General features: G+C 41.1%; 1 protein-coding gene across 4 annotated transcripts in view; it reads right to left on the reverse strand.

Annotated features, from left to right (window-relative positions):
* The window catches only part of tbc1d1 (TBC1 (tre-2/USP6, BUB2, cdc16) domain family, member 1), a 287,433-nt gene that overhangs the window by 136,633 nt on the left and 123,910 nt on the right, over positions 1–26,890 (reverse strand). For all 4 annotated transcript variants that reach the window (XM_060824990.1, XM_060824980.1, XM_060824998.1 and 1 more), the window contains exons 2-4: positions 24,840–25,367; positions 8,701–8,790; positions 1,173–1,277 (exon numbers count right to left, since the gene is read on the reverse strand). In XM_060824990.1, coding sequence (XP_060680973.1) covers positions 1,173–1,277; positions 8,701–8,790; positions 24,840–25,367 — 723 coding nt within the window. The remainder of the gene's footprint in view (positions 1–1,172; positions 1,278–8,700; positions 8,791–24,839; positions 25,368–26,890) is intronic.

Genomic DNA, 26,890 nt, shown 5'->3' on the forward strand with positions numbered 1-26,890 from the left:
TGTAGGTGTTGGAATATCATGATGCGACCGTGCAGCATATTAGTTAGGCCGCTTTTAGGTTACTGCATACAATTTTTTTCAGCCTTCGATAGGAAAGATGTTGTTAGACTTGAGGAAGTGCAGAAAAGATTTACAAGGCTGTTGCTGGGACCTAAGGGTTTGATTAATAGTGAGAGGCAGAATAGGCTGGGGCTATTTTCCCTGGAGCACCGGAGGCTGAGGGATGACATTATAGAAGTTTATAAAATCATGAGGTACACGGTTAGGGTGAATAGCCAAGGTCTTTTACCTAGGATGGAAGAGTACAAAACTAGAGGTTTAGAGTGGGAGGAGAAAGGTTTAGAAAGGATCTGAGGGGTAATTTTTTTCATGCAGTGGGTGGTGCATCAATGGAACGAGCTGCCAGAGGAAGTGGAGGAATCTGGTACAATTACAACAGTTAAAGGGCATGTGGATGGGTACATGAATAGGAATGGTTGAGAGAGATTTTGGCTGAATGCTGGCAAATGGGACTAAGTCAGATTGGGATATCTGGTTGGCACGGATGAGTTGGACTGAAAGGTCTGTTTCAGCTCTGGATGACTATGACTTAACTAAAATTGATCTAATTCATTCCATCATCGAAGGCAGCAACATTATTTGGATCGGCTCATGCTTGGAAGGCTGAAGGACCTGTTCCTGGGCTGTAAATGTTCTTTGTCCTTTTGTTCTAAATTTAAACATGTTTAAAAAAAAATTCTCAAGAATTTTCACAGAAAGTAGGTTCTAAGAACTGAAAGGTAGTCTCCCTAGACAATAGAATCTCCATTATATCCTAATTTCAAAGCTCTTCACAATGTTGTGCATAAACAGTATTTTTGAACATGGAAAATAGAAGTTTGTGCTGAAGGTATGAAAGCTCATATAAAGAATTAAACATATTTTCACCTAAAGATCTAGCCAGTGCCAATTACTCCCAACTTAAATATAAACCGAAGCTCACCAACTCCAACAAAATTTGCCTCAGCATCTGCCTCAGAAAATGAACTCTTACTGACCTACAACAAATCTTAAAAAGTATAAAAATCAAACCACTTGCATGGGACCGATACATTAGTTACATTTATTGATTTCACTCTTAGAAGTTTTGCCAGTGCTGCTTTTTTCACACCAGAAGGTTAATATTTACTCACCAAGGCCTCATTTGTACATTGAAATACATAGCAGACAAAATGGCAGCTTCCAGAGTCTGGACTCTCCCTGCAGATGAAGCCAAAGTGATCCACATACTTAATTCCCTATCCAAGAGAGAAGGGAGAAAGTTAGTTCATAATTTGTTAACTTCTTTTCAACGCTGCTAAAAGACTGCATCTTTGCTTGTCTAAGAACTGTTGAGTAACTGAAATTTTACGCACTAGCACAAACAGTAATAATAAGGGATTTGGCGAGTAGAGGAAAAAAAAGAATTGGATTAGTTCAATTACTTGGAAAATGCACTGGTACAGAGTTAATCAGCTAAATGGCTTCTTATTATGTTGTAACACTGTACGACAAGCTTGCATTTTGTCTCTTCATGAAGCCATCAATGTTAATCTGGCCAGGGCATTTTGTCAAAAATTAACAGTTGCTAAAATAATTAATTATTGTAAAATGAAACATGAAATAATATTTGCATACTTATAGTGACAAAACAAAACTAGACAGAACAATTTGCATGAGTACCAATGCTGTCATGGTACTGAATCCAACTTTGCCAAATGCTGGTATTTGATATTTTCTTATGGTCTGCAAGGTGCAGAGAGACGCATATATATCCATTAACTTCACCTCTGCATATGTACAGCTGCTGGACAGGTTGAACTCCAAGGGCTGCTTGAACCCAGGTAGGAGCCTCAGACCAGGCTGGCATGGTCTGGTGTCAGGGCCTCCACTGTTGGTTCTTCAGGAAGAGGTGGTCCCACTTCTGCATCACATCCAGTATCACCTCCAGCGTCCTGCTTGCACAGCAGCTGCCAATATTCCCCATCTTCCAGTGTCTAAAGTTTTACTACCTCTGCTGCTTTCTAAAACAGATCCACCTCTTTTTAACCACTTCCTCATTAAAAATCCCATTGGCAAGTACCCATTATACACTGGTGTTCTGTAACTGGTTGAGCTAATTCCCAGCCTGGATACTCTCTCACGTCAGTGAACTGACTGCCTTGACTGCCCTTTTTAGCTCTCCATTTGATAGAGAATGAAATGGAGAACTTGTCACCTGTTTGATGCCTATCTTCAAAGCAAACTTCCTGAAATCTTTCTTTGCAAGTGGAGGTAAAATGCCTGGTTCTAATTGTTAAAACAAATAGCACATCACACAGATTCTTTCCAGAGCTCTGATCACAGTCTGCTGGGGTTAAATTAAATTCTTAAATTAAATTAATAAAATCACTTCAATTGATTTTAGAGTGATCGAGATGTACAGCATAAAAACAGGTCCTTCAGCCCAATTTCCCCATGATGCCCAGTTTTCACAATTAAATTAGTCCCATTTGTCTGCATTTAGTCCCTATCCCTCCATATCTTTCCCATCCACGTACACATCTAAAGGTTTCTGAAATGACAAAATTGTCCTCACTTCCACACCACCTCTGGGAGCCCATTCCAGACACTCTCCACCCTCGGTGTGAAACAATTGCCCCACGAGATCCTTTTGCGTCCCTGTCCTCTCACTCTAAACCTATGCCCACCAGTTTTAGACTCCCCCACCCTGTGGAAAAGGCCATGGCTACCTCAGCTATTACTCATGATTTTATAGACCTCTAAAAGGTCACCCCTCAGTCTCCGACACTCCAGGAAAAGTCATCCTAGGCTACCTAGCCTCTCGTTGTAACTCAAACCTTCGAGTCCAGGTAGCATCCTAGTAAATCCTTTCTGCACTCTTTCTAGTTTAATAATATCTTTTCTACATTAGGGTGACGAGAACACACCATACTTCAAACGTGGCCTCATTAACACCTTGTACAGTTGCAACCCATTATTATTCTTAAAGGAGAGCTGACTGGGACTAAAAACATTGTTCAATTTTACAGGACAATCTGTTGTTAGCCATTCCCATGATATTTCCAAAATTCCTAATGAGATTATGGCTCTGAAGGCCACTAGCTATATATGGTGCACGTTAAGTATGTAAAAAGGTACTCATGTATGTCTTTGTAAACACTTGGCCACGATAATGATTGTTGCATGCTTTCACCCAGTGCTTTGTAGATGTCCTGCTGTTTTTTTTTTAAAGAGAATTTCCCTTCATATTGACTTTACGACCATTCACAGACCAATAAATATTCCAATTTTGTCAGGTTTTGCTTCTGCTCATGGTACTTTTTTCAGCACTTAGTCTTGTGAATAATATTTTTCAACATAGCAACGTTGTCTGACTTGCAATACTCTTTGCCACATGTTTTGCGCCGCACTGAGTTTGCCTTCAGCTGCCAGTATAGTGCTGGTTATTGCTGTAGAATAAGACACTGCTTCTTCCACAAGAATAAAATCGTCTACTTCTGCTCAATCCATTTAATGGCCTATAGAATGATTCTGTCATTACTTGTGCCACACATATCTCTGATCAGCCCAAGCCTGATCTTTGTAGATATAGAGACATTTTTGACATTGCTTTCTATCCTAATAAAGTTACCAATTTTTAATGGTCCTGTCAGTCCCACAAGATAGTCTGTGAACCTTTCATATGCTCATATATATGCTAATGCTTTCTTCTCCATGGTTATATTCCTCTACTCGATATCAAATAAATGTTATTTTAAAACATTTAGATTTGAATGAGGACTGCTCCCAGTGTTTTGGATGACGCGTCTGTGGCTGCTGTAGTATACAAGTCTGGATTGTAATGTGCTGAAACATCTGTAGAAAGTAACTGTTTACGTCTTTTCAAAAACTCAAGTATGTTCCAAATTCCAACAGCATTGCCGGCCGTTTCTCAAAAGGTCCCATGGGAGTTGAGTAAGACTACTGAAGTTGGGATAAGCATTCCCATTTCATTGACTATACCTAATGTATCCTAAGAATGTAATGGTCATTCTGGAGAACTTGGATTTCTAATTATCTTTCTGCAGTATCTTTAATACATCCCCGGCCAGCTGGTTGTGGTCATTCTTCATGCACTAGATTACCATTTACATATCAAACACTTTCCTGTTTCCCTTCCAGGATGCTGGACATTGCCTTTTGACAATCTCAGGTGCAGAGGCAATACTAAACTGTGGAGATATTTCAGCAATATTGCTCAAATGATGTGGTAAATGTGGTCAGTAATTTTGACCCCATGATCTGAGGCTATCTCCCTGAAGCCACTGTTTAGCATCCAGTGTTGTGAAAACTTTACCAGTTGCCAATTCTGCTAAACTATTATCGACAGATGAAATTGGATGATTTTCTACTCTAGTTCCTTTACTTAACGGAGTGAAAACCACAAAATCATGGCTCTCCATTTATTTTGCAACAGTTCTGGCCCCACACACCACTGTAACACTTCTGTCACTGGTGATATGACCCCACTTTCTACCATTCTGTCGTTCTGGGATAGTACCTTTCCCACCAAAGGATGAGGAATTTTTCTGGGAGCATACAAACAAATGGGTTTAGCATCATCTTGTAGAGTAATGCAATACTCCTGCTTCAAATTTATTATTAAATAGAGTCAGAGTCATAGAGATGTACAGCACAGAAACAAGACCTTTCGGTCCAATCCGTCCATGCCAACCAGATATCCCAACCCAATCTAATCCCAACTGCCAGCACCCAGTCAATATCCCTCCAAACCCTTCCTATTCACATACCCATCCAAATGCCTCTTAAAATGTTGCAATTGTACCACCCTCCACCACGTCCTTTGGCAGCTCATTCCATACACATACCAACCTCTGCGTGAAAATATTGACCCTTAGGTCTCTTTTATATCTTTCCCCTCTCACCCTAAACCTATGCCCTCTCGCTCTGGACTCCCCGACACCAGGGAAAAGACTTTGTCTATTTATCCTATCCATGCCCCTCACCATTTTGTAAACCTCTATAAGGTCACCCCTCAGCTTCCGACCCTCCAGGGAAAACAGCCCCAGCCTGTTCAGCCTCTCCCTGTAGCTCAGATCCTCCAACCCTGGCAACATCCTTGTAAATCTTTTCTGAACCCTTTCAAGTTTCACAACATCTTTCTGATAGGAAGGAGACCAGAATTGCATGCAATATTCCAACAGTGGCCTAACCAATGTCCTGTATGGCCGCAACATGTCTTCCCAACTTTTGTACTCAATACTCTGACCAATAAAGAAAATATACCAAATGCTTTCTTCACTATCCTATCTACCTGCGACTCCACTTTCAAGGAGCTATGAACCTGCACTCCAAGGTCTCTTTGTTCAGCAACACTCCCTAGGAGCTTACCATTAAGTGGATAAGTCCTGCTAAGATTTGCTTTCCCAAAATGCAGCACTTCACATTTATCTGAATTAAACTCCATCTGCCACTTCTTGTAGCTTTGGAAATTCTTACCAAAATTCTTTCCCATCTCTAATCTACTCTCTTTGCGACTTTGTTGTATCCAGATTCATATAATGTTTTAAGTTAATATTGTTCTCTGTACATCAGGATACCAGTCTGAACTGTGGGCATCTGCATTTACATTGCTCCTTGAGGCTACTTACCATATATACTCATAAAATAAAGAGTCTAAAAAAATTTGACTTTAAGGTTAAATTTATTGGGTCGACTATGACATGGATACTACTTTTGAGGGGCTGAAATTCATGCTACAGTCCAAAATACCGTATGAGTAGCAGAAGCCCAATTGATTTCTAAACAAGAAAAAAAAACACATAATGAATTACGGTAATTCCAAGAATGTTACAGGGGAATGAAGCTGAGCTGAGCTGCACACAAACTGAGGTTGTGACCTGACACCTTAAACCTTCGTGCCAAATTCTTCCATTTCCTTCTGTTTTCCCTTGTCTGCTATTGTTTTAGTTTTTCAAACTAATATTTTAAGCTTTTATTTCTTAATTTAAAAAAGGTTATCAGACATTTAACTCTCATACAGGCGCACTGATCATTGCAACTGTGAGACATCGTCGACAGCTGCACGGTAATTATAGTGAAGTAAATGCATATAGGCCTATCCTATATAGGAAATGGTGTGATAAGCTTCGCATCATGCTAATTATAATGTTCACTCAACCATGAACTTAAGAAATCCGCAGCCTAACACCGGTGTGAATTTCGTCAAAGTTAGTGTGAATTGCACACCAAAACACGTAACAACACAAAACAAAATTCATTTTGTCATCATAACATTTACATACAGGTCAACACCTTGACTCAAAAATATTGATCTGTTATCTGTGAAGAACTAGGGTTGACATGAAATGTATGGAAAAGTTTAGAATTTTGGGCCAAAAATAGGGGGGGTCAACCTTTACTCGAGTATATATGCTCCCACTGATCTTGACTCTTCAACTCCTCATTTAAGGTAATACTCCCTCATTTACACTCATACATTTGACATATGTTATGAAATAAAATGCTCCAGTGTAGTGTCTAAGTCCTCTCTCTTCACATGCTCTTTTTAAATGCAACTCGTTTTTCTTGCTGATGTCACAGTCACATGAACATCATAACATACATAAGTCTCTTTATTCCACAGATTAGTGAGTCACAAACCCAAGACTGAGAATGGCAAATGCAGAATATACAGATGCTGCAAATTTGACATCTAAATTAAATACAGGAAATGCTGGAAGTATGAAGCAGTTTTCAGGCAGCATATGTGAAGGCAGAAACAAAGTAAACAGTTGAGGTCAAAGATCTTTCATTGGAACAGGGCAAGGCTAGAAAATGATGTGTTTTAAGCAAAGTAAAGGGGGAACCATGGTAAAAGGTTAAATGAGAAAATTTGTTGCCACCCAGGTTGATAGGATTGTTAAGGCAGCATACGGTGTGTTAGCTTTTATTGGTAGAGGGATTGAGTTTCGGAGCCATGAGGTTATGTTGCAGCCGTACTTTTGCGTACAGTTCTATACGGAGTATTGTGTACAGTTCTGGTCACCGCATTATAGGAAGGATGTGGAAGCTTTGGACTGGGTTCAGAGGAGATTTACTAGGATGTTGACTGGTACAGAGGGAAAGTCTTACAAGGAAAGGCTGAGGGATTTGAGGCTGTTTCCATTAGAGAGAAGAAGGTTGAGAGGTGACTTAATTAAGATATTCAAGATAATCAGAGGGTTAGATAGGGTGGAGAATGAGAGCCTTTTTCCTTGGATGGTGATGGCTAGCACGAGGGGGCATTGCTTCAAATTGAGGGGTGATAGATATAAGACAGAAGTCAGAGATAGTTTTTTTTACTCAGAGGGTAGTAAGGGTATGGAACGCACTACCTGCAACAGTAGGAGACTTGCCAACTTTAAGGGCATTTAAATGGTCATTGGATAAACATATGGATGAAAATGGAATAGTGTAGAATAGATGGGCTTCAGATCAGTATCACAGGTCAATGCAACATTGAGGGCCAAAGGGCCTGTACTGCGCTGTCATGTTCTATCTATTGGATGGAAGGCGGGGGAGATTAAATGGCAAAAAAAAAGTGTTGGTAGTCCGGACCAAAACTGTTCAAGGGAAGAGTTGAAATAGGGAGAAACTGGTCGAGTGAGGTAAAACAGGGTGAACAGTCAAGCAGAAGAGTTCTGTTTGTTGATTTTGGGGAGGAGATAGGTTTTTTTTGTCCAAGTCTATGGACAAGTTGGAAGCTGTGGAAAAAAGATGGGTAAGCCAGATATGTGATCCTTTCTATGATTTAACCTCTCCTGCATTCCACCCATCACAGTCTTCCCTTCTGCTCGCTTCAATCTTTCCTGCCTCTTTTCACTGATTTAAGATCCACTCCATTTCTAGTCTTTTTCAGTTCTGATAGCAGATCATTGGCCTGAAGAATTTGATTCTTCCTCCACACCTTCAACAAATCTTTCAGTTTGGAAGATCAATCGCAAACTTCAATATATGAATTTCAATATATCAGGAGAGAAAGGAAAAACATCCCTTGCAAAAATAAGATAAATACGATCACTTGAACATTTAAATTAAATGAAGCAAAAATCAATAAATACTTCAGCATCCAGAGTAAAAAAACTATATTGCATATTAGTTTCAAGATATGGTAGTCATTTTTCTTCATCCATCAGTTTCAGATAGCCACTGAAATTAAGGTGCCTGGCAGTTCCGATACGGATGGTCACAGATTTGATCTAGTTAGTGTATTCCTACTGTAAGAACTGTGGTTCAAACTTTCATTTCACTGCTCCACACACACACACACACACACACACAATTTTCAATGTATAGTCAGTGCTGCTATCACATGTGTTTCTTCAACACAAATTGGTGTTAATGTGATTAAAGAATTTGGGCTGTTACTTGTAGAAGCCAAATTTTCCTTACTGTTTTGGCTATTCTGACCTCATTAGTTTAAACAGCGAGACTACTGTGCTATTTTCTTATAATGCAAGATCACATGAGAACAGAACTATCCTGTTACATCAGAACTGACTGTAATTGTCAGTTACAAAATTAAAATACTCATTGCCCACACATTTTTATTTAAGACTAAAGCAGAGATATTAAGTCACATGATTATCATCAACATGGCACGTAGAAATGACAACCACAAGTGATGGGAATATTCACCTGAGAGCAGAAGGAGATTTCTTTGAAATTTTTCTCAATCGTCACCTTCTTCGTGTCAGGACTTATGAGGTATACCTCTGATTGGCCAATCTGAAAGGAAAAAAAAAAGAGTTTTACTTTCACAAAACAAATTCATTTGCAGCAGTACCTGGACCACAAAGGAAAGGTACCCAAAATATTTATATTGCTATTCAATAACAAAGAAAAAATGACTTGCATTTATACAGCACCTTTCCTGATCAACAGACATCCTAAATGCCAACAAAGGTATCTTTCATGTACAGTCATGTAGGAAACACAGCTGCAAATCTGTAACAGTCTGCTTTTGAGACAGTGTAGGAAGAAACAGTGGTGACCAGGACAATGGAGATAACTCCCCTGCTTTGTTACAAAATATTGCACTGAAATTTTTTACTTTTTTTAAAAATTAATTTGTGGGATGAAGGCATTGCTGACTTGACCAGCATTCACAACCCATCCCTGGTTGTTTTTGAGAAGGTGGCGAGTTGCTTAGACATCCACCTGAGGCGGCAGACAGGGTTTCAGTTTGGCATCTCTTCTAAAGGAGTGCAGCACTCCATCAATGCATTATCTTTCCTTGAGGCTGATGCATGCATATGGCTGAAATGTTGTGGTGCCCTAATAAAATAATGATGTATGCAGAGATGGCATCGGGATCAAGTCCTTTTGTGGCCTACTCCCGAGAGGCTCAACTTTCAATTACAGACAATTATTTGGCTGCAAATGAGATGAAGAGCAGTTGCTCATAAATGTAATGCTACATCAAGGCCAGTTAATGGGTACGACTACAATTGCTGCAAGTCAAGATTTTGAGGATATAATATAGCTAAATGGAGAAGATAAAATCATCAAACACCCAAAATTGCAGACTTGCTTTGGAAAAATCTGTCAACAGGGGAAAAAAAAATAACAACAGGCCAGCTGAACAAAGAAAAATATCAAACAAACAAGGTGACAAAGAACCTCATAACCTCCATACCTCATTTATGCTGCTTTTCAGCTGTTCAGATAGGTATTTATACATTTAAAATACACCAGGTAAACAGAAGACTTAAAACAACCTATCATCTCCAAATTCAGAAATGGTATTAAATGGGTTGTTGAAGCATGCTCCATTTTGTGATGTGTACAATACAAAACTGAACAAGAAACTCTGCTTAAGTTTCTATTTCAAACCATGGAGTGAGTGAGTGAATGAGTCAGGAATTTTACAGTCAGTGGATATCATATTACCCATGATTCAATTCCATTTCCACAAAGAATAAATCAATCCTACAAACCCAAGACTCCAATTCATCTCCATTTGGTTGCTAGAATTTATGATGCATTATATCATGTCCCTTTGATAGTTAAATGACTGGCAACGTGCAGCAACATGCATTGCATGATCAAAGGTCAATCTGGAACTGGTTCAGCTTTCCAATAAATTACTTCTTTAAAAATCTCGAACTGATAGACATTTAAGTCAACAGCACTGCTATAGGAATTGAGCTAATATCTCCTTAACATTTGAAAGGATTCTAACAACTAGACTGAAGCATCTCAGGAAAAAAGCCATTTCCCACTTCCTCTAATGAACTCAACAGCCATCATCATTCTAGCTTAGTCATAATTCCAATTTCTTGTTTAAGTTATCTTTTTATTTCCACAAATTATATTAAAATAACGTGTCCCTGTTATGAACAATGAATCATCTTCAACATTCCTTCTTCTGCTCCATTACACTTTGACAAAGCAGTGGGAATTTAAACATTTGATTTGCATTGCCAGAGCTCTTTAGATAAATAGATTGATTCAACAAATGATTTGGATCAAATTACTCAACCCGAAAAAGGGGAAAAAGAAGAAATCATCAACACCACAAATCTCAAATAAAGGCAGGCGTGGAAAATTAAGAGGTTAGTTTAAAAGTTCTTCCATGCTGCAAAATAGATCAAAACTGCATCAACATTTGCAAGCATATTTCAATAGAGGATCTGAGAAAATAAATTGAACTCTGCAGTCCAAAAGAATGCAAACCATTTCACCAATTGCTATAAGCATTCAAATGAATGTACAAGTTAGGAGCTAGAGTAGGCCAGTCAGTTCCCAGGCTTGCTCTGCTATGAAATAAGATCATAGCTGATCTGACGGAGGTCTCGGTGCACTATCCCAGCTACTCCCTATACCATACAATTCCCTCATCAGTCAAAACTCCAACTCAAATCTTAAAAATATTTAATTAACCTACACCTAATGTTTTCCTGAGGGAAATGTTCCATAAACTAAACATGAACAACAGTTTCTTCTCGTCAGTCTTAAATATGGAGATACATGGGTTAGAAATGTAGGCATCAGTCTGAAGTGTCGCTCACAGAAGGTTTGTCTCACAAGGTCTAGTGAGTTTTCTCACGACAACTTCCCAAACTTAACTCATTAATGATCTACACCACCCCTACAGTGCCTCTCTCTCATCCAATTCTGGCCCCATTCTAACACTTGCTATACCCAGCACAACTCACCACTACTGGGATATCCCAGAACAGATTGATATCCCTGGCCATTACGCACTGGGCAGGTATGGTTACCTGCATGGCTCCTGACATTTACACTGAATAAGGCAGAGAAGGGAAACTTAACATCCCATGTGGTAAGCAGAGACCTGAAGGTCCTACTGGACAGAGTAGTGCAGCTGTGGGACTCTCTCTACCCCCAGGACAGACACTGGAAGTCTTGATACTCAACTGTTCCAGCCATACAGGTCACTGCAATGTCAGCCATCTGGATGAAAGTGTAGAAAGGAGGTCAATGATGTTCTCCACTCTGTCAGCAAAACTATCACCATCTTCTGTCTGCTACCTCACTCTCACTCAATTGCTACTACTGTACCCAGCTTCCACCAATGTTTCTTTATCAGTTTTGAGGAAACGAGGAACTGTGGATGATGGAAAAACTCAGCAGAGTGGAAGGAATATCTGTGGAGAGAAAGCAGAGTTAACATTTCCGGTCCAGTTCTGAAGAAAAGGCCACTGGACCCAAAATGTTAGCTTTTCTTTTTTCTTTACAGCCAGAGTTTTTCCAACAATTTCTGTTGTGAAACTATTCCATAAACACATTATGACCTCAGCTTCTAGACAATCTTTTGTCAAACGGATTCATTAAGCCGATATATACATTAAAACTACCCATAATTATTGTCATATCTCTCCCACAAGTCCTCATTATTTCTTCCTGTTTAACCCAAACTAGTGTGGATTTTGTTACGTGACGTAAATGCTACGCCCACGTGACTTCTTCCTTTTACTATTTCGATTATTGACCCAAACCAATTGTATGTCTTAATCTTTAGAATGAACTTGATTTTCCTCCACTGTATTATTGCCATTCTTTTAGTTAACAGAGCCAACACTCCACCGTTTCCTAGCGGCTTGACTTTCAAATGTGTTTGAATATTCAGGTCCCAATCTTGATCACCGTGCAGCCATGACAGCTACCATTATTTTCCTATCTGAGCTGTCAATTTATCCATGTATTATAAATGTTATGTGCATTCGGATAAGAGCCTTTAGCTCCACCTTTTCACTAATTTTGCAATCTCTCGCCTTATCTGCTGACATATTTTGTTATTCTGTAATTTCCTGCCACACGATGACTATCATTTCCCTCACTATTATCTCACCTGCTCCCCTGTCTCTCCCTCTCTCATATAGCACTTTTTTCCTTGGCTGGACTCCTCACATTCCACTATTTAGATGAAAACCTTCTCTATTGCCGTAGTGACAGAACATTGGTCCCAGCACAGTTCAGTTGAAGACCATCACAATGGTGCAGTTCCCATCTTTCCCTGCACTGGTACCTGTGTCCCAAGAGTAAAAATCCATTTCTCCCAAATCAATCCTTGCACTATGCGTTGGACAGTCTAATCTTAGTTACTCTACTCCAACTTACTCAAGGCTCAGGTAATTCTCCTAAGAACAAATATTAAAAGAGGAAATAAAATAAGATATAATGACACATGTCTGTATTATTTGAAGGAGACATCCAGCTCCCAGCTCTTTCTAAAATTGTCCTGCAGCGCCTTTCCTTCAACTATTTATCCAGTTCCCTTTTGAATGTTATTACAGAATCTCCTGCCACCACTTGTTTGAACAGTGCACTCCGGTTCATAGTCAGTCATGACAGTTTTCTTTATATCCATCTCCCTTCTGCTACCTTTCCTCATTTATATAAAATTTGTGCGCTCTCGGTCCTGACCTTGGAGTCACTGAAAAGAGTTTAATCTTTCTCTCTACCAAGCCCTTTAGCGTTCTCTGCTCTAAGACAACAATTCCAGTTTCAGTGGTTCCCCATCCGTGGTCTCTTTCTAATAAAGCACTTCTGTACCCTCTCTCCAGGACTTTTGACACGCTCCTAAATTTGGTGCTTAGAATTAAACTCCTGTGCAAACACAAGTAATCGCCTTCTTAACAAGACAACATTAAAGAAGATAATTACAATTCCAGCCTTGAATACTTGCTGTTCCCAAAGAGGAGAAGGATCCCGGAGATCTCAGATAGAAGCTTTCCAAATAATGAGGGCTCTGGACAGAGTACATAGTAAGGACAGTTTCTGCTCAAAAAGGATCAAGAACCAGGTGATACCAATTTAAAGTGATTTGAAGAAACAAAACAAAACGAGGCAAGGAAAAGTTTTTTCATACAAAGTGGTTAGGTCTGGGATGCACTGCCTGGAAGTGAGGCAGAACTGATCATTTAAATAGAGGTTATGGGGAAAAGGCAGGAAATTGGCACCAAGTCGGAATATTGAGAGCATCGTTGCAGGCATGAGGGGCTGAATGGTTTCCTTCTGCATCATAACATTGAGGTTTCTGTTCTGTCACTGTCTCAAAGAGATAGTGCAACATTCGATGCACACCACAGTCCGATCATATTAACACCAACATGCCTGCTAAGACTGCAGGGTTTATACTTGATTAAAAATATCTTGGTCCAACATCAAATTCCTGCATAGTTGAAATTTCGACGAAAGGTGATTAACCAGCAAATCCCACCAACGAAACATCAGAGGGGGTCAGGTGAGCAAAGAATGGTTAAAGAATTAGAAAGTGGGGAACTCCCTCAAGTCCACCCTTTGTGCACATGCTGTCATGACAGTGGCAGGTTTGGTGGCAGGCAAGTGCCTGAGCCTTGGAACATTTCATCATATTTAAATCAGGCTCTCCGAACATAACTGGGAACCAGATTTTAAATGAACAATTGTCATTTGAGTTTCCAGTGACTTAAAACTGGGCCCTGGAAGGGCGATGGGAGCTATAGACAGAGTTGCTTTTTAAGAGATGGACCAGATGGAGCTGCAGCACCACCGTTCTGCCCCAACTCAAACACTAGAGGAGGACCAGCCTCCACCTTTATCAATGGAGGCCTCCCTTCACCCTCTCCAACCACCTTTCCCTGATTACTGGGACCGTCCCCACTCTCCACTTGCCATTATTTTTCCAAGCTGACATCTGACCAGGCAACATACAAATTAAAATTCTGATAAGGCCCATACACAAGGTCCTCCAGGACTCCCTTGTCCCCAGTTCTAACTACTCTCCATCATACCCTTCCTGTAAACATCAGGGCATTAATATTTGAAAGAAGATATGGAGGAGGCAGATGGGAAAAAGGGAGAGATGAGCAAGTGGGTGGAAGCTGGTGCAAGGTAGATAATGAGAGGAATGTGAGAAAAACGAGAAGATGGGGTAGACAGTTCGAATAGGTGGTCCCATTCAAGAAAAGCTGGATAGCAATAGGAGTGACAGGAAGTGGAAAGGAGTCACTAAGGGCTGCATTTCAAGAACGTCCCTTCCATCGCAACTGCTGGTTGTCCCATTTCCTGCCATTTCACATCGTGTTACTACCCAGCTCCCATCCAAATTGAGAAATAAAAGAGAGCCAAAGGAGAAAATGAAGTAGAGTTGCAGCAGGGAGGGGAAAAAAAATGAGACTCCCTGCACATAAAGAGACTTAGAGAGAATGGTAGGTCAAAGGAAGGGAATTTACACCACCATCCGAATCCATTCAGCCCATCCTACACGTGTGCATTGCCCACAGCCAACTAACACAGGAAGTTCCTTTCTATCCACTTCAGAGATAAAACTCATCCCAGCTGAATGTTCAACCTTAAAATCCTCACAGACTAGAAAGGGCTTTTCCCACTACACTGGGGACTCTCAAGTTCACTGGGGTAGCGTGCAGAGGGTACAGTTCCTGCAACCAAGTCCAGAGTTCCTGCATGATAAAAGGCAGCACTCTTGAGAAGAATAGCAATCATCCCTCATTCTACTTAGGCCCTGGATCTGAAAGTCAGTTTTTGCCACACTGACGATCCGAGAACACCAAGTCCCAGGGTTCATTCAATAACCAAAAGGTGCCAATGTTAGAAAGAGAGAGGGAGAGGTGCGGCGTGAGAGAAACATCAGAGGACAGCCCAGGGACATATTTTTAAGCTACTTCCAGTCCAGACGACAATAAAATCTGTAACACGGACAGAAAATACGGGCTATGGTTGGCCCACAGAAATAACAACTACTATGGTCACTGCTAAATGTGATAATTTGCCAGACAAGACAACAATTACTGAGTAGTTGTGAAGAGCTTAAAGATCTGACGAGAGAAAGAGCTGAAACGTAGAAGGCGGCCAGTCTGTGGTAAGATGACATGACATGCACAGTCCAGGAGATCAGGGAGAAGCAAAATATTTTTTTCAGAGCACCAGCGAGAACATTATGGAGCAATGTAAAGTTGTAACATATTGTGGTTTGGGTCAATAAAGTAGTCAAACATTGTGTACTGTTCATACGGCAGTGCTTCAAACACACTTCAGAATGAAATACTCTCTTTTCAATGCCAGTGTAAATGGGGAGTACAGAATCAATTAGCGTTACAAATATAACACTGAAATACTTGGTTTTGTTTCTTTTCTGTCTGATGTAATCTACATCATTCAGTCTGAACAATTATTTGCCACAAAGGCATTTTGCCCTTTACTATGCTGACATCCTGGGTAACTGAAGATGGAGGACAGGAAACATTTCTGGCTGTAACACTGCTCTTTCTTTGAGGTATTTTAGGTGTTGGAGGCGATTTCCCCAAATTCCAGGAGCAGCGATTACTGTTTTATATGCTGTTGCATTGTTTCGGAACTTGAGGAAATAAATCAAAACAACAGCACTTTTAAAAGGGAGAGGAACAGACAAAGGAAGCACATGGTGAGGTCAGTGCTTTTGGAGGGGGGAGCGGTGAGAGAGAGAGAGACAGAGAGGCTCAAATTGCTAAATGACATAGCAGTGAACCTGCACAGTACTGCCTTTGCTGTTTGAATTAGTGTATTGCTGGACATCAGAGTGCACCTTGGAAAATTAACAAACAGTGAAATTCACAACTAATCTTGGAGGAACCCTGTTTGGGAGAGGTCACAGCACTGAATCAGATAAATAAATATTTCAAGCGTGACCTTACTGCAAGCCTGCAGTAGTGAGTAGAATGGGTTCTTTCTTGATTATATGTTACATTCAGAAATGTCTCTTGATTAAACTTAAATATATAAGAGATAAGTATTAATTTAACCTGGAGCAGTATTTTGTAGAAGAATAAGACAGGGCAACGTGCTGGTTCTATAGATTGAAAGAAGCAAAGATGGCCCTTAGTAGAGGCTCTTCTTGTCAGATGTGGGAGTTTAGGGAAAGTTTACGTGTTACCGAGAATTATATCTGTAATAAATGCCGTTGGTTGTGAATCCTATCAGATCAAATGGATCGGATGGAGAGACAGAGACAGAGCTGCAGGGAATTTACAAGAGCAGGTGGATGTGGTGGATGGCAGTTATAGGAAGGGGGAAAAGTCGCAGATACAGTCACATAGATGGGTTAACTCCAGGAAAGGGAAGAGAGGTAGGCGATTAGTGCAGGGGTCGTCTGTAGCTATCCCCATTTCAAGCAGGTTTACTGTTTTAGAAAATGTAGGAGGTGATGGATTCTCAGGGGAACGTAGCACAAACAGCCACGTTTCTGGTATTGAGCCTGTCTCTAATATAATGAGAGGCACGTCAGATTCCAAGAGATGATTGTGTTCGGGAACTCTCTAGTTCGAGGCTTAGGTAGATGTCTCTGTGGCCAGCAGCAAAAAATCAGAATGGTGTGTTGCTTCCCTGGTGCCAGGATCAAGGATGTCTCAGAGGGTGCAGAATGTTCTCACGGGGGAAAGAGAGCCCAGCAGGAGGTGATTGTACACACTGGAACCAATGGCATAGGAAGGGAAAAGATTGTGTATATTCTCCCATTAGAATCTCAAAGTTAGGCAGGAGTTTAAAAAAAGGAGATCCTCGAGAATAGTAATATCTGGACTACTCCTGGTGCTGTGAGCTAGTGAGGGTAGGAATAGGAGGACAGAGCAGATGAATGCATGGCTGAGGAGCTGGTGCGGGGGGGAAGGGTTCACATTTCTGGAACATTGGAATTCCTTCTGGGATAGAAGTGACCTGTAAAAGAAGGACAGATTGCACCTGAATTGGAAGGGGACGAATATACTGGCAGGGAAATTTGCTAGACCTGCTTGGGAGGATTTAAACTAGTAAGGTGGGGGGTTGGGACTCAGGGAGATAGTGAGGAAGGAGATTAATCTGAAACTGGTACAGTTGAGAACCAAGGTTAGTCAAACAGTCAGGGCAAGCAGGGACAAACAGAAAACAAGGTAGGACTGATAATTTAAACTGCATTTATTTCAATGCAAGAGGCGTAACAGGGAAGGCAGATGAACTCAGGGCATGGTTAGGAACATGGAACGGGGATATCATTGCAATTACAGAGACATGGCTCAGGGATGGGCAGGACTGGCAGCTTAATGTTCCAGGATACAAATGCTACAGGAAGGACAGAAAGGGAGGCAAGAGAGGAGGGGGAGTGGTGCTTTTGATAAGGGATAGCATTACAGCTGTGCTGAGGGAGGATATTCCCAGAAATACATCCAGGGAAGTTATTTGGGTGGAACTGAGAAATAAGAAAGGGATGATCACCTTATTGGGATTGTATTATAAACCCCCTAATCAGAGGGAAGTTGAGAAACAAACTTGTAAGGAGATCTCAGCTATCTGTAAGAATAATAGGTTGGTTATGGTAGAGGATTTTAACATAGTGTTAAGGGTTTAGCTAGAGAGGAATTTGTAAAGTGTATACAAGACAATTTTCTGATTCATGGTGTGGATATACCTCTGACAGAAGGTGCAAAACCTGACCTACTCTTGGGAAATAAGGCAGGGCAGGTGACTGGGGTGTCAGTGGGGGAGCACTTTGGGGCCAGCGACCATAATTCTATTCGTTTTAAAGTAATGATGGAAAAGTCGAAGTTCTAAATTGGAGAAAGGCCAATTTTGACGGTATCGGGCAGATGTTCACAGGTAAAGGGACGGCTGGAAACTGGGAAGTCTTCAGAAATGAGATAATGAGAGTCCAGAGACAGGGTAAAAGGAAAGGCTGGTGGGTATAGGGAATGCTCGATGACTAAAGAAATTGATGATTTGGTTAAGAAAAAGAAGGAAGCATATGTCAGGTATGGACAGGATAGACCAAGTGAATCCTTAGAAGAGTATAAAGGCAGTAGGAGTATACTCATGAGGAAAATCAGGAGGGCAAAAAGGGGACATGAAATAGCTTTGGCAAATAGAGTTAAGGAGAATCCAAAGGCTTTTACAAATATATTAAGGACAAAAGGGTAACTAGGGAGAGAATAGGACCCCTCAAAGATCAGCAAGGTGGCCTTTACGTGGAGTCACAGAAGGTGGGGGAGACACTAAACAAGTATTTTGCATCAGTATTTACTGTGGGAAAGGACATGGGAAATAGATAGTGACATCTTGAAAAATGTCCATATTACAAAAGAGGAAGTGTTGGATGTCTTGAAACGCATGAAAGTGGATAAATCCCCAGACCCTGATCAGGTGTACCCTAGAACTCTGTGGGAAACTTTGGAATGTGATTGCTGGGCCTCTTGCTGAGATGTTTGTATCATTGATAGTCACAGGTGAGGTGCTGGACCACTGAAAGTTGGCTATTGAAGAAAGGTGGTAAGGACAAGCCAGGGATCTACAGACCAGTGAGCCTGACATTGGTGGTGGGCAAGTTGTTGGAGGGAATCCAGAGGGACAGGATGGACATGTATTTGAAGCATCTGGATTAGAGTGGTGCTGGAAAAACAGAGTAGGTTAGGCAGTATCCGAGGAGCAGGAAAATCCACATTTCTGGCAAAAGCCCTTCATCATGTAGCATTTGTATCCTGGAACATTAAGCTGCCAATCCTGTCAATCCCTGAGCCATTTTTCTGTAATTGCTATGATATCCCAGTCCCATGTTCCTAACTGTGTCCTGAGTTCATCTGCCTTCCCTGTTACACCTCTTGCATTGAAATAAATGTAGTTTAAATTATCAGAAGATAGCCAAGAGTATAATAGGTGGATGGAGATGTGGATGAGGGTGATAGATCGGAGAGGAGGGTGGAACGGATTGGTGTGAAGGAAGATTTGCAGGTAGGACAGGTCCTGAGGATCGTGCTGAGCTGGCAGATTGGAACTGGGCTAAGATGGGGGGAGGGGAATGAGGAAATTGGTGAAATCCACATTGATGCCGTGGGGTTGAAGTGTTCCGAGGCAGAAGCTGAGGCGTTCTTCCTCCAGGAGTCAGGTGGTGAGGGAGTAACGGTGGAGGCGTCCCAGATCCTGCATGTCCTTGGCAGAGTGGGAGGGGGAGTTGATGTGTTCAGCCACAGGACAGTGGGGTTGATTGGTGCAGGTATCCCAGAGATGTTCGCTAAAGCGCTGGGCCCTGCTGTGCTTTTCCAGCACCACTCTAATCTAGACTCTGATTTCCAGCATCTGCAGTCCTCACTTTCGCCATGTATTTAAAAAAAGGCAAGGCTTCGTGCGTGGGAAATCATGTCTCTCAAACCTGATTGAAATTTTTGAAGAAGTAACAAAGAGGATTGAGGCCAGCGCGGTTATCATGTGATCTATATGGACTTCAGCAATGCATTCGACCAGGTTCCCCGTGGAAGTCTCGTTAGCAAGGTTAGATCTCAGGGAATACAGGGAGAACTCACCATTTGAATACAGAATTGGCTCAAAAGGTAGAAGACAGAGAATTATGGTAGAGGGTCGTTTTTCAGACTGGAGGGCTGTGACCAGTGGAGTGCCACAAGGATCATGCTGGGTTCACTGTTTTTCATCATTTATATAAATGATTTGGATGAGACCATGAAAGAGGTATCATTAGTAAATTTGCAGATGACACCAAAATTAGGGGTGTTGTGGACAGCGAAGAAGGTTACCTCATAACAACAGGATCTTGATCAGATGGGCCAACAGGCTGAGAAGTGGCAGATGGAGTTTAATTTAGATAAATGCAAGGTGCTGCATTTTGGGAAAGCAAATCTTAGAAGGACTTATACACTTAAATGGTAAGATCCTAGGGAGTGTTGCTGAACAAACAGACCTTGGAGTGCAGGTTCATAGCTCCTTGAAAGTGGAGTTGCAGGTAGATAGGGTAGTGAAGGCGGCATTTGGTATGCTTTCTTTTCTTGGTCTGAGTATTGAATACAGGTCAAGTTGCAGCTGTACAGGACATTGGTTAGGTCACTGTTGGAATATCACGTGCAGCTCTGGTCTCCTTCCTACCTGAACAATGTTGTGAAACTTGAAAAGGTTCAGAAAAGACTTACAAGGATGTTGCTAGTATTGGAGGATTTGAGTTATAGAGAGAGGTTGAATAGGCTAGGCCTGTTTTCCCTGAAGAATCGGAGGCTGAGGGGTGACCTCAGTGGTTTTAAAATCACGAGGGGCATGGAAAGGATAAATAGGCAAAGTCTTTTCCCTGGGGTGGGAGAGTCCAGAACTAGAGGGCATAGGTTTAGGGTGAGAGGAGAAAGATATAGAAGAGACCCAAGGGCAATGTTTTCCCATAGAGGGTGGTACATGTATGGAATGAGCTGCTAGAGGGAGTGGTGGAGGCTGGTACAATTGCAACATTTAAAAGGTAACTGGATGGGTATATGAAGAGGAAGGGTTTGGAGGTGCTGGCAGGTGGGACTAGATTGGATATCTGGTCTGCATGGCCAGGTTGAACCAAAGGGTCTGTTTCCATGCTGTGCATCTCCATGACTCGATGACATGCATAAAAGCCTCTTACGGCCAAACTGTTCAACATCCGACATTGACAGGAAAATTACATACCTTCCAGAAAAATGTTCACAATTTGTAGCAAGTTTTAAAGTGCAAGACATTACACTGAGCTACTGAATACTTCCTAACTCAAACTCTCAGATCTCGATACAGCCAAAGGAAGGAAAGAAAATGAGGGTTACATTTTCTAAACACTTTCTGCATTCCATTCACAATTCAGTGTGAAATTTGGACAAATACACTTGTGCAGATGTCAAGCAAGTGTGGGACTGGACCCTCCTGGAAATAGCTCTCTGATAGTTGGTAATTTGCATGCAGACGTTGCCTGATGTTGGCTAGTTAGATAAGTAAAAATATAGAAGGAAGTCAACAGCGGAGCTATTGCTTTGAATGAATCAGTGTGTTTTACAAAGAAGTGCCAAGAAGGACATATGGGATAGGTAACCACATGCAGGATGATTAATAAGAGACCGTGGTGTTGGGGTGGAGGACGAGGTAACTAACAGAATTCAGTCATTTCCAGGATAGCAACATATAACGGGAGGAGTGCCAATGGAGTCAGTGATGGGGCCACACTTATTTCCAGCAAATGTTAATGTACTATTGCCAAGTTTACAGAAGACAAAAATAAGTGAGACGGTAGGTCTTATGGTCTTGGTGAGGATGGCACTGTCTGCAAAGGGGTATAAACAGGTTTGGTGAGGGGGCAAAACCGTAGTAAATGGAATAGAATTTGGAAACTGTGAGGGGATGTATTTTGGCAGAAAGAATGATAATCAGTTAAATGGGAAAAGGATGCAGAAAGCTGAAGCACAGAGGGAGGTGGGGTCCTTGTAAATGAATCACAAAGAGCTAGCTTTCAAGTTTAGCAAGTAATAGGGAAGGCAAATCGAACATTGGTGTTTATTTCAAAATAGAGAAAACTTATTAAATGTATACGAGGCATTCATCAGACCACAACTGAAATCAACTGGGGATGCAGTGGTGTAGTGATGATGTCAGTAGACCAAAACACCAGATTAACATTCTGGGGCATGGCTGTGAAACCCACTATAGTAAATGGTGAGATTTTAATTCATTAATGACTTTGGAGAGCGATACAGATATAGCTCTTAGGACTAAAGCGATTAAATGATGTGGAGATGAAATAACTCCACAAAGGCTGGTATCCTGTCATCAAGTCACCTTTTACTTATACACAGAGTTCTTGACATTGATCCAGCTCCCTCCGAGTGACCAGGTGACTAACACTCCTTTCCTTATTTATCAGACAGTGCTCCCCGATTGGACCAAATTAACAGTTCCAATCACGGAACACACATTCTAGGTGGAAGCAGTCCAAGCAGGTTCACTAGGTTGATTCTGCATATGGTGAAGTTTTCTTATGGGTAGCAAGTAAGTAGATTGGGCTTGTATTCACTGAGGTTTAGAAAAACGAGAGGAGACCTTACTGAAACATTAAAAGTTTTTAGTGAACTTAAAAGGGTAGATGCAGAGAGGTTTCTTCTCCTTGTGGGAATATCTAGGGCAGAGTGCCAAATCTCAAGGTTACACACTTAAAACAGAGAGGAGGAGAAATTTCTTCTCTCAGACAGTAGTTAATTTGTGGAATAAGTATATTCAAAGCTGAGTTGGTCAGATTTTTAATCAGCATGAGAATCAAGAGTTATGGGAGAAAGGCAGGAAAGTGGAATTAAGGATGATCAGATCAGTCATGATCTCAGTGAATGGCAGAACCACCTCAGAATCAGACAGCACAGAAATTGACTCTTTAGCCAACTTATCCATGCAAATCTGGTTTCCCCAAACTTAACTAGTCCCATTTGCCTGCATTTGGTCCATATTGCTCTAAACCTTTCCTGTTCACATATCTGCCCAAATGTATTGTAAAATGTTGTCTTGTACATGCCTCCACCACTTCCTCTGGCAGCTCATTCCACATATGAACCACACCGTGAAAATGTTGCCCCTCAGGTGCCTTTTAATTCTTACCCCTTTCACCATAAACCTTTACCCTCGAGGTTTGTGACATGATCGACTAAATGGCCTACTCCTACATCTTATTGTCAGAAAGACAAATGAAAAGAGGGTTTAGAAAGTTGACAATTACAATCATGACTGTCATAACCCTCTCCACTATTGGATATATTAAAATATAAATTGAAACATGTACTTTTATTATAGATTCTTAACTTGCTTCAATTCTCCAATAATTTTCTTCTTTTACATTTGGATCACTACTTGGTTCAAACCGGTGTTCTGTCATCAGATCCCAAATTCCAGTTTCCACCTGTCCTCTCAGTATTCCTAGATTCCATTAGCATCAAACTTCCACCCCCTTCACATCATATTTCTCCTGGTTATCTTCACATTGTATTTCTATGGTTGTTGATTACTTATCTAAATTGAATGCCAGTCATTTTTCGTATAGTTTTTTAGTTCTTCAAATGTTTCACTTTACTCCTGTTTGCTTCTATATCATTATTTCATTTTATGCTTTCTCCATTTTCTAAACTTGTTAAACATCCATGGAATCCTAAAGTTTATTCATGTAAAATAACTTATCTTCATCCAGCACCTTTTTCTTTGAATTAATCTCAACATCATTTTAAAGCAGTTTAAAATTTGGTGTTGTTTCAAGCTTTACTTTGTATAAAGTTATTTTAACAGTAGATGCCAACTGAATCTCAAAATCACAGACGTTAGCAGCTTATGAACTATAGGCTATCTTTACTATCCCCAAACCACTTACAACTGAACATGAAACTGTGAAAAAGCAACTGGTGATAAAATGAATTTGCTCATGGCTAACTATTCTTTACTCAATATCTGTAGTTGCAGAGACAGCACACTCTGGGATCAATTGATTACACAACTCTCACTCAAACAAATAGGTTTCTCTGATAATATAAAACTGACTAACAGGGTGTCCACTAGACAAAAACTGGGAAATAATTGTAAGAAAGTAAGAAATGGGAGCAAGAATATGCCAGACAACCACTCAAGTCTGCTCTGCCAAGATGATCATGGCTGATTTTCAACTTCATCTCCACCTTCTTGCTCATTTTCTATATCTCTTGGATTGAGAAACCCAAAAAACCTGTCTATCTCAGCCTTAAATACACAATGTTAGAGCATCCACAATCCTCTGGAGTAAAGAATTCCAAAGGTTTACAATCCTCAAGTGGGTTCTGAATAACTGACCCCTTATCTTGAGGCAGTGCTCCCACAGTCTTGATTCTTCAGCCAGCAAAACATCTTAACAGATTGATGAAATAATTTCTCAATCTTCTAAACTCTATCAAATGCAGACTCTATCTATTCAGCTTCGTAGCTGTGGAAGCAATCTAGTGAACTTTCAATGGAATTCAATACAAACACACTCGTCCTTAAGCAAGGCAGCCAAAATGGTACATCTGATATTGGCGATCAGAGACTTCCAACCTGACCAGTTACCGCACATAGTGGGCATGCTGGACAGGGATGTGGAGGACCTCAGTCACAAGCTGCTCCGCTCAGTTCTCAGTACCTCTAGTTTTCTTGGCAACTGCTAGCACTCTAGCCCAGTAACAGCCACTTAACTCTGGCATTCTGCTCCAGGCAAACAGATCCCAGACTCAGGGCATTCTTCCTACAACAAAAAGGAAGCCTGGATGGTCATGAATTTTAGGAAAATGAACATTGAAACTTACCCAAATTAGTCATATCTTGGGCAACAACCAGAGAAAACAGAACAGCACTGCAGAAATACAACCAATCTGGGTTACTGGGTTGATTCAGTTTATACAAAGATCATTTTGAAAATATGGATGCCTGAAAATAATGTGACTAGCGTGATGCCAGATCCATAAGTTTGCGAAAATGACAAGTTTCTCTGCATTTTAAAAAGATGAAGTGTTACAGCAGCAATGATTAAATCAATGAGACCTTACCGTGAACAGCATGGTCCTATTTGCCTTCATGTTGGTTGGTTGCACAATATTCGGTGCACTGACAGCACGCTTCCGGGCTTCGAGTAAGCCACCACTTTGTGCTCCATCGCAGTTTGAACTGCTGTTCAAGTCAAGTGAGCCACTTTTCTCTAAACTACTCTGGGTCTGTGTGACTGAACGTTCATCTTGAATGGCCAGTTTAGGAGCAGATTTGTTCCTCTTTTGCACTAAGGGTGTTGGAAGTCTGGAAGGAAAGAAGCGTGAATTCTCTGCTCGTGGTCTTTCAGTCCGCTCCTGCTCCACTCCTTCCTTACTGCCCTCGGTGTTGTGTTTCCTAACGTGATCAAACTTCTCGATACATTCATCGATTAGAGCTGGAGGAGCTTTCTTGTGTGCCACCGTCACCTTCCCGACAAACAGAACCTCGTATTTCTGAGCAAAGGAATCGTCGTCGTGTGCACGGATCTGTGTCTCTTCCTGCCGTACAATCTTGCCAGCCTGACGGATAGTATTGATGATCTCAGGAACCTAAGGAAACAAAGGACAAGCATTCAGAATTTCTCATGATGGACAACGAAGTAAGACTGCAGCATCCAGGTCTATAATCAACTAGATTAGATTAGATTAGTTTGGTATAATTACAGTGTGGAAACAGGCCCTTCGGCCCAACAAGTCCACATCGACCCGCCGAAGCGCAACCCACCCATACCCCTACATTTACCCCTTACCTAACACTACGGGCAATTTAGCATGGCCAATTCACCTGACCCGCACATCTTTGGACTGTGGGAGGAAACCGGAGCACCCGGAGGAAACCCACGCAGACACGGGGAGAACGTGCAAACTCCACACAGTCAGTCACCTGAGTCGGGAATTGAACCCGGGTCTCAGGCACTGTGAGGCAGCAATGCTAACCACTGTGCCACCATGCCAACTAGAGGCACAGCATTTAAAACTCTGGACTTGCCTCTATTAAATATTCTACCCAAAAGGTTTTAAAGGTTTATTTCACTTGTTCAAATTAATATCCACCAGTCTTAATCATCTCATTTTCACTCTGCATCTTAGAACTGTTTACAGATTTCTCCCTGACCAAAATGGCTCCAGAGGACTCTGTTGTTTCCTTGAGCAATACCCTACACGGTCAGTCAATCACAATTCACTAGTTACTTCAATTTAAATCCAAGATTTATAGAGCTGCATGGAAGCATGAGCTTTTGCAGCACTTCTCCTTTATCAGGTAGCTGAAGGTGCAGTGCACTGAAAGCTAGTGCTTCCAAATAAACCTTTTGGACTATAACCTGGTGTTGTGTGATTTTTTTAAAACTTCGAGCACCCCAGTCCAACTCCGGCACCTCCACATCATGGCTTTGCAATAAAGGCAAGCACATCAAACGCCTTCTTCACTATCCTATCTACCTGCGACTCTACTTTCAAGGAGCTATGAACCTGCACTCCAAGGTCTCTTTGTTCAGCAACACTCCCTAGGACCTTACCATTAATTGTGTAAGTCCTGCTAAGAATTGTTTTCCAAACATGCAGCACTTCACATTTATTTAAATTAATCTCCTTATACTCTTTACTTTTAACCTCGCTAATGTTTTCCAGCTAAAATATTTTTTTCTCTGGGGAGACACACTGTTCTTGCTATAAAAGTGAATAACCTCATATGTCCCCACACTATACACCACCTGCTACCTTATGATTTCATCACTTACTTCTGTCTCTTCATCCAAGTCTTGAATATTAGTCATAAATAGCTGAAGCATTCCAATAGTCTCAGCCTGCCAACTTGAAAAAATCCAATTTATCTTCATTCATTGCTTCCTTTTCACAATGAATTCTTTACCTATACTAAAAAAGACCACCATCTCAAATGCCCTTATCATATACATTGACCTCTTGTATGGTACCTTTGAATATCTAAAAAAAAGTATTCGATATCCTCTAGATACTTTTTCCCCTTTATCTATTCTAGTTACATCCTAAAAACATTCTAGTAATCTGTTTGTCTCTATAAATGGCACTAAATTCCACACCCGTCCCCCCAA

Source organism: Hemiscyllium ocellatum, chromosome 1, assembly GCF_020745735.1.
Source record: "Hemiscyllium ocellatum isolate sHemOce1 chromosome 1, sHemOce1.pat.X.cur, whole genome shotgun sequence".
Lineage (NCBI taxonomy): Eukaryota > Metazoa > Chordata > Chondrichthyes > Orectolobiformes > Hemiscylliidae > Hemiscyllium > Hemiscyllium ocellatum.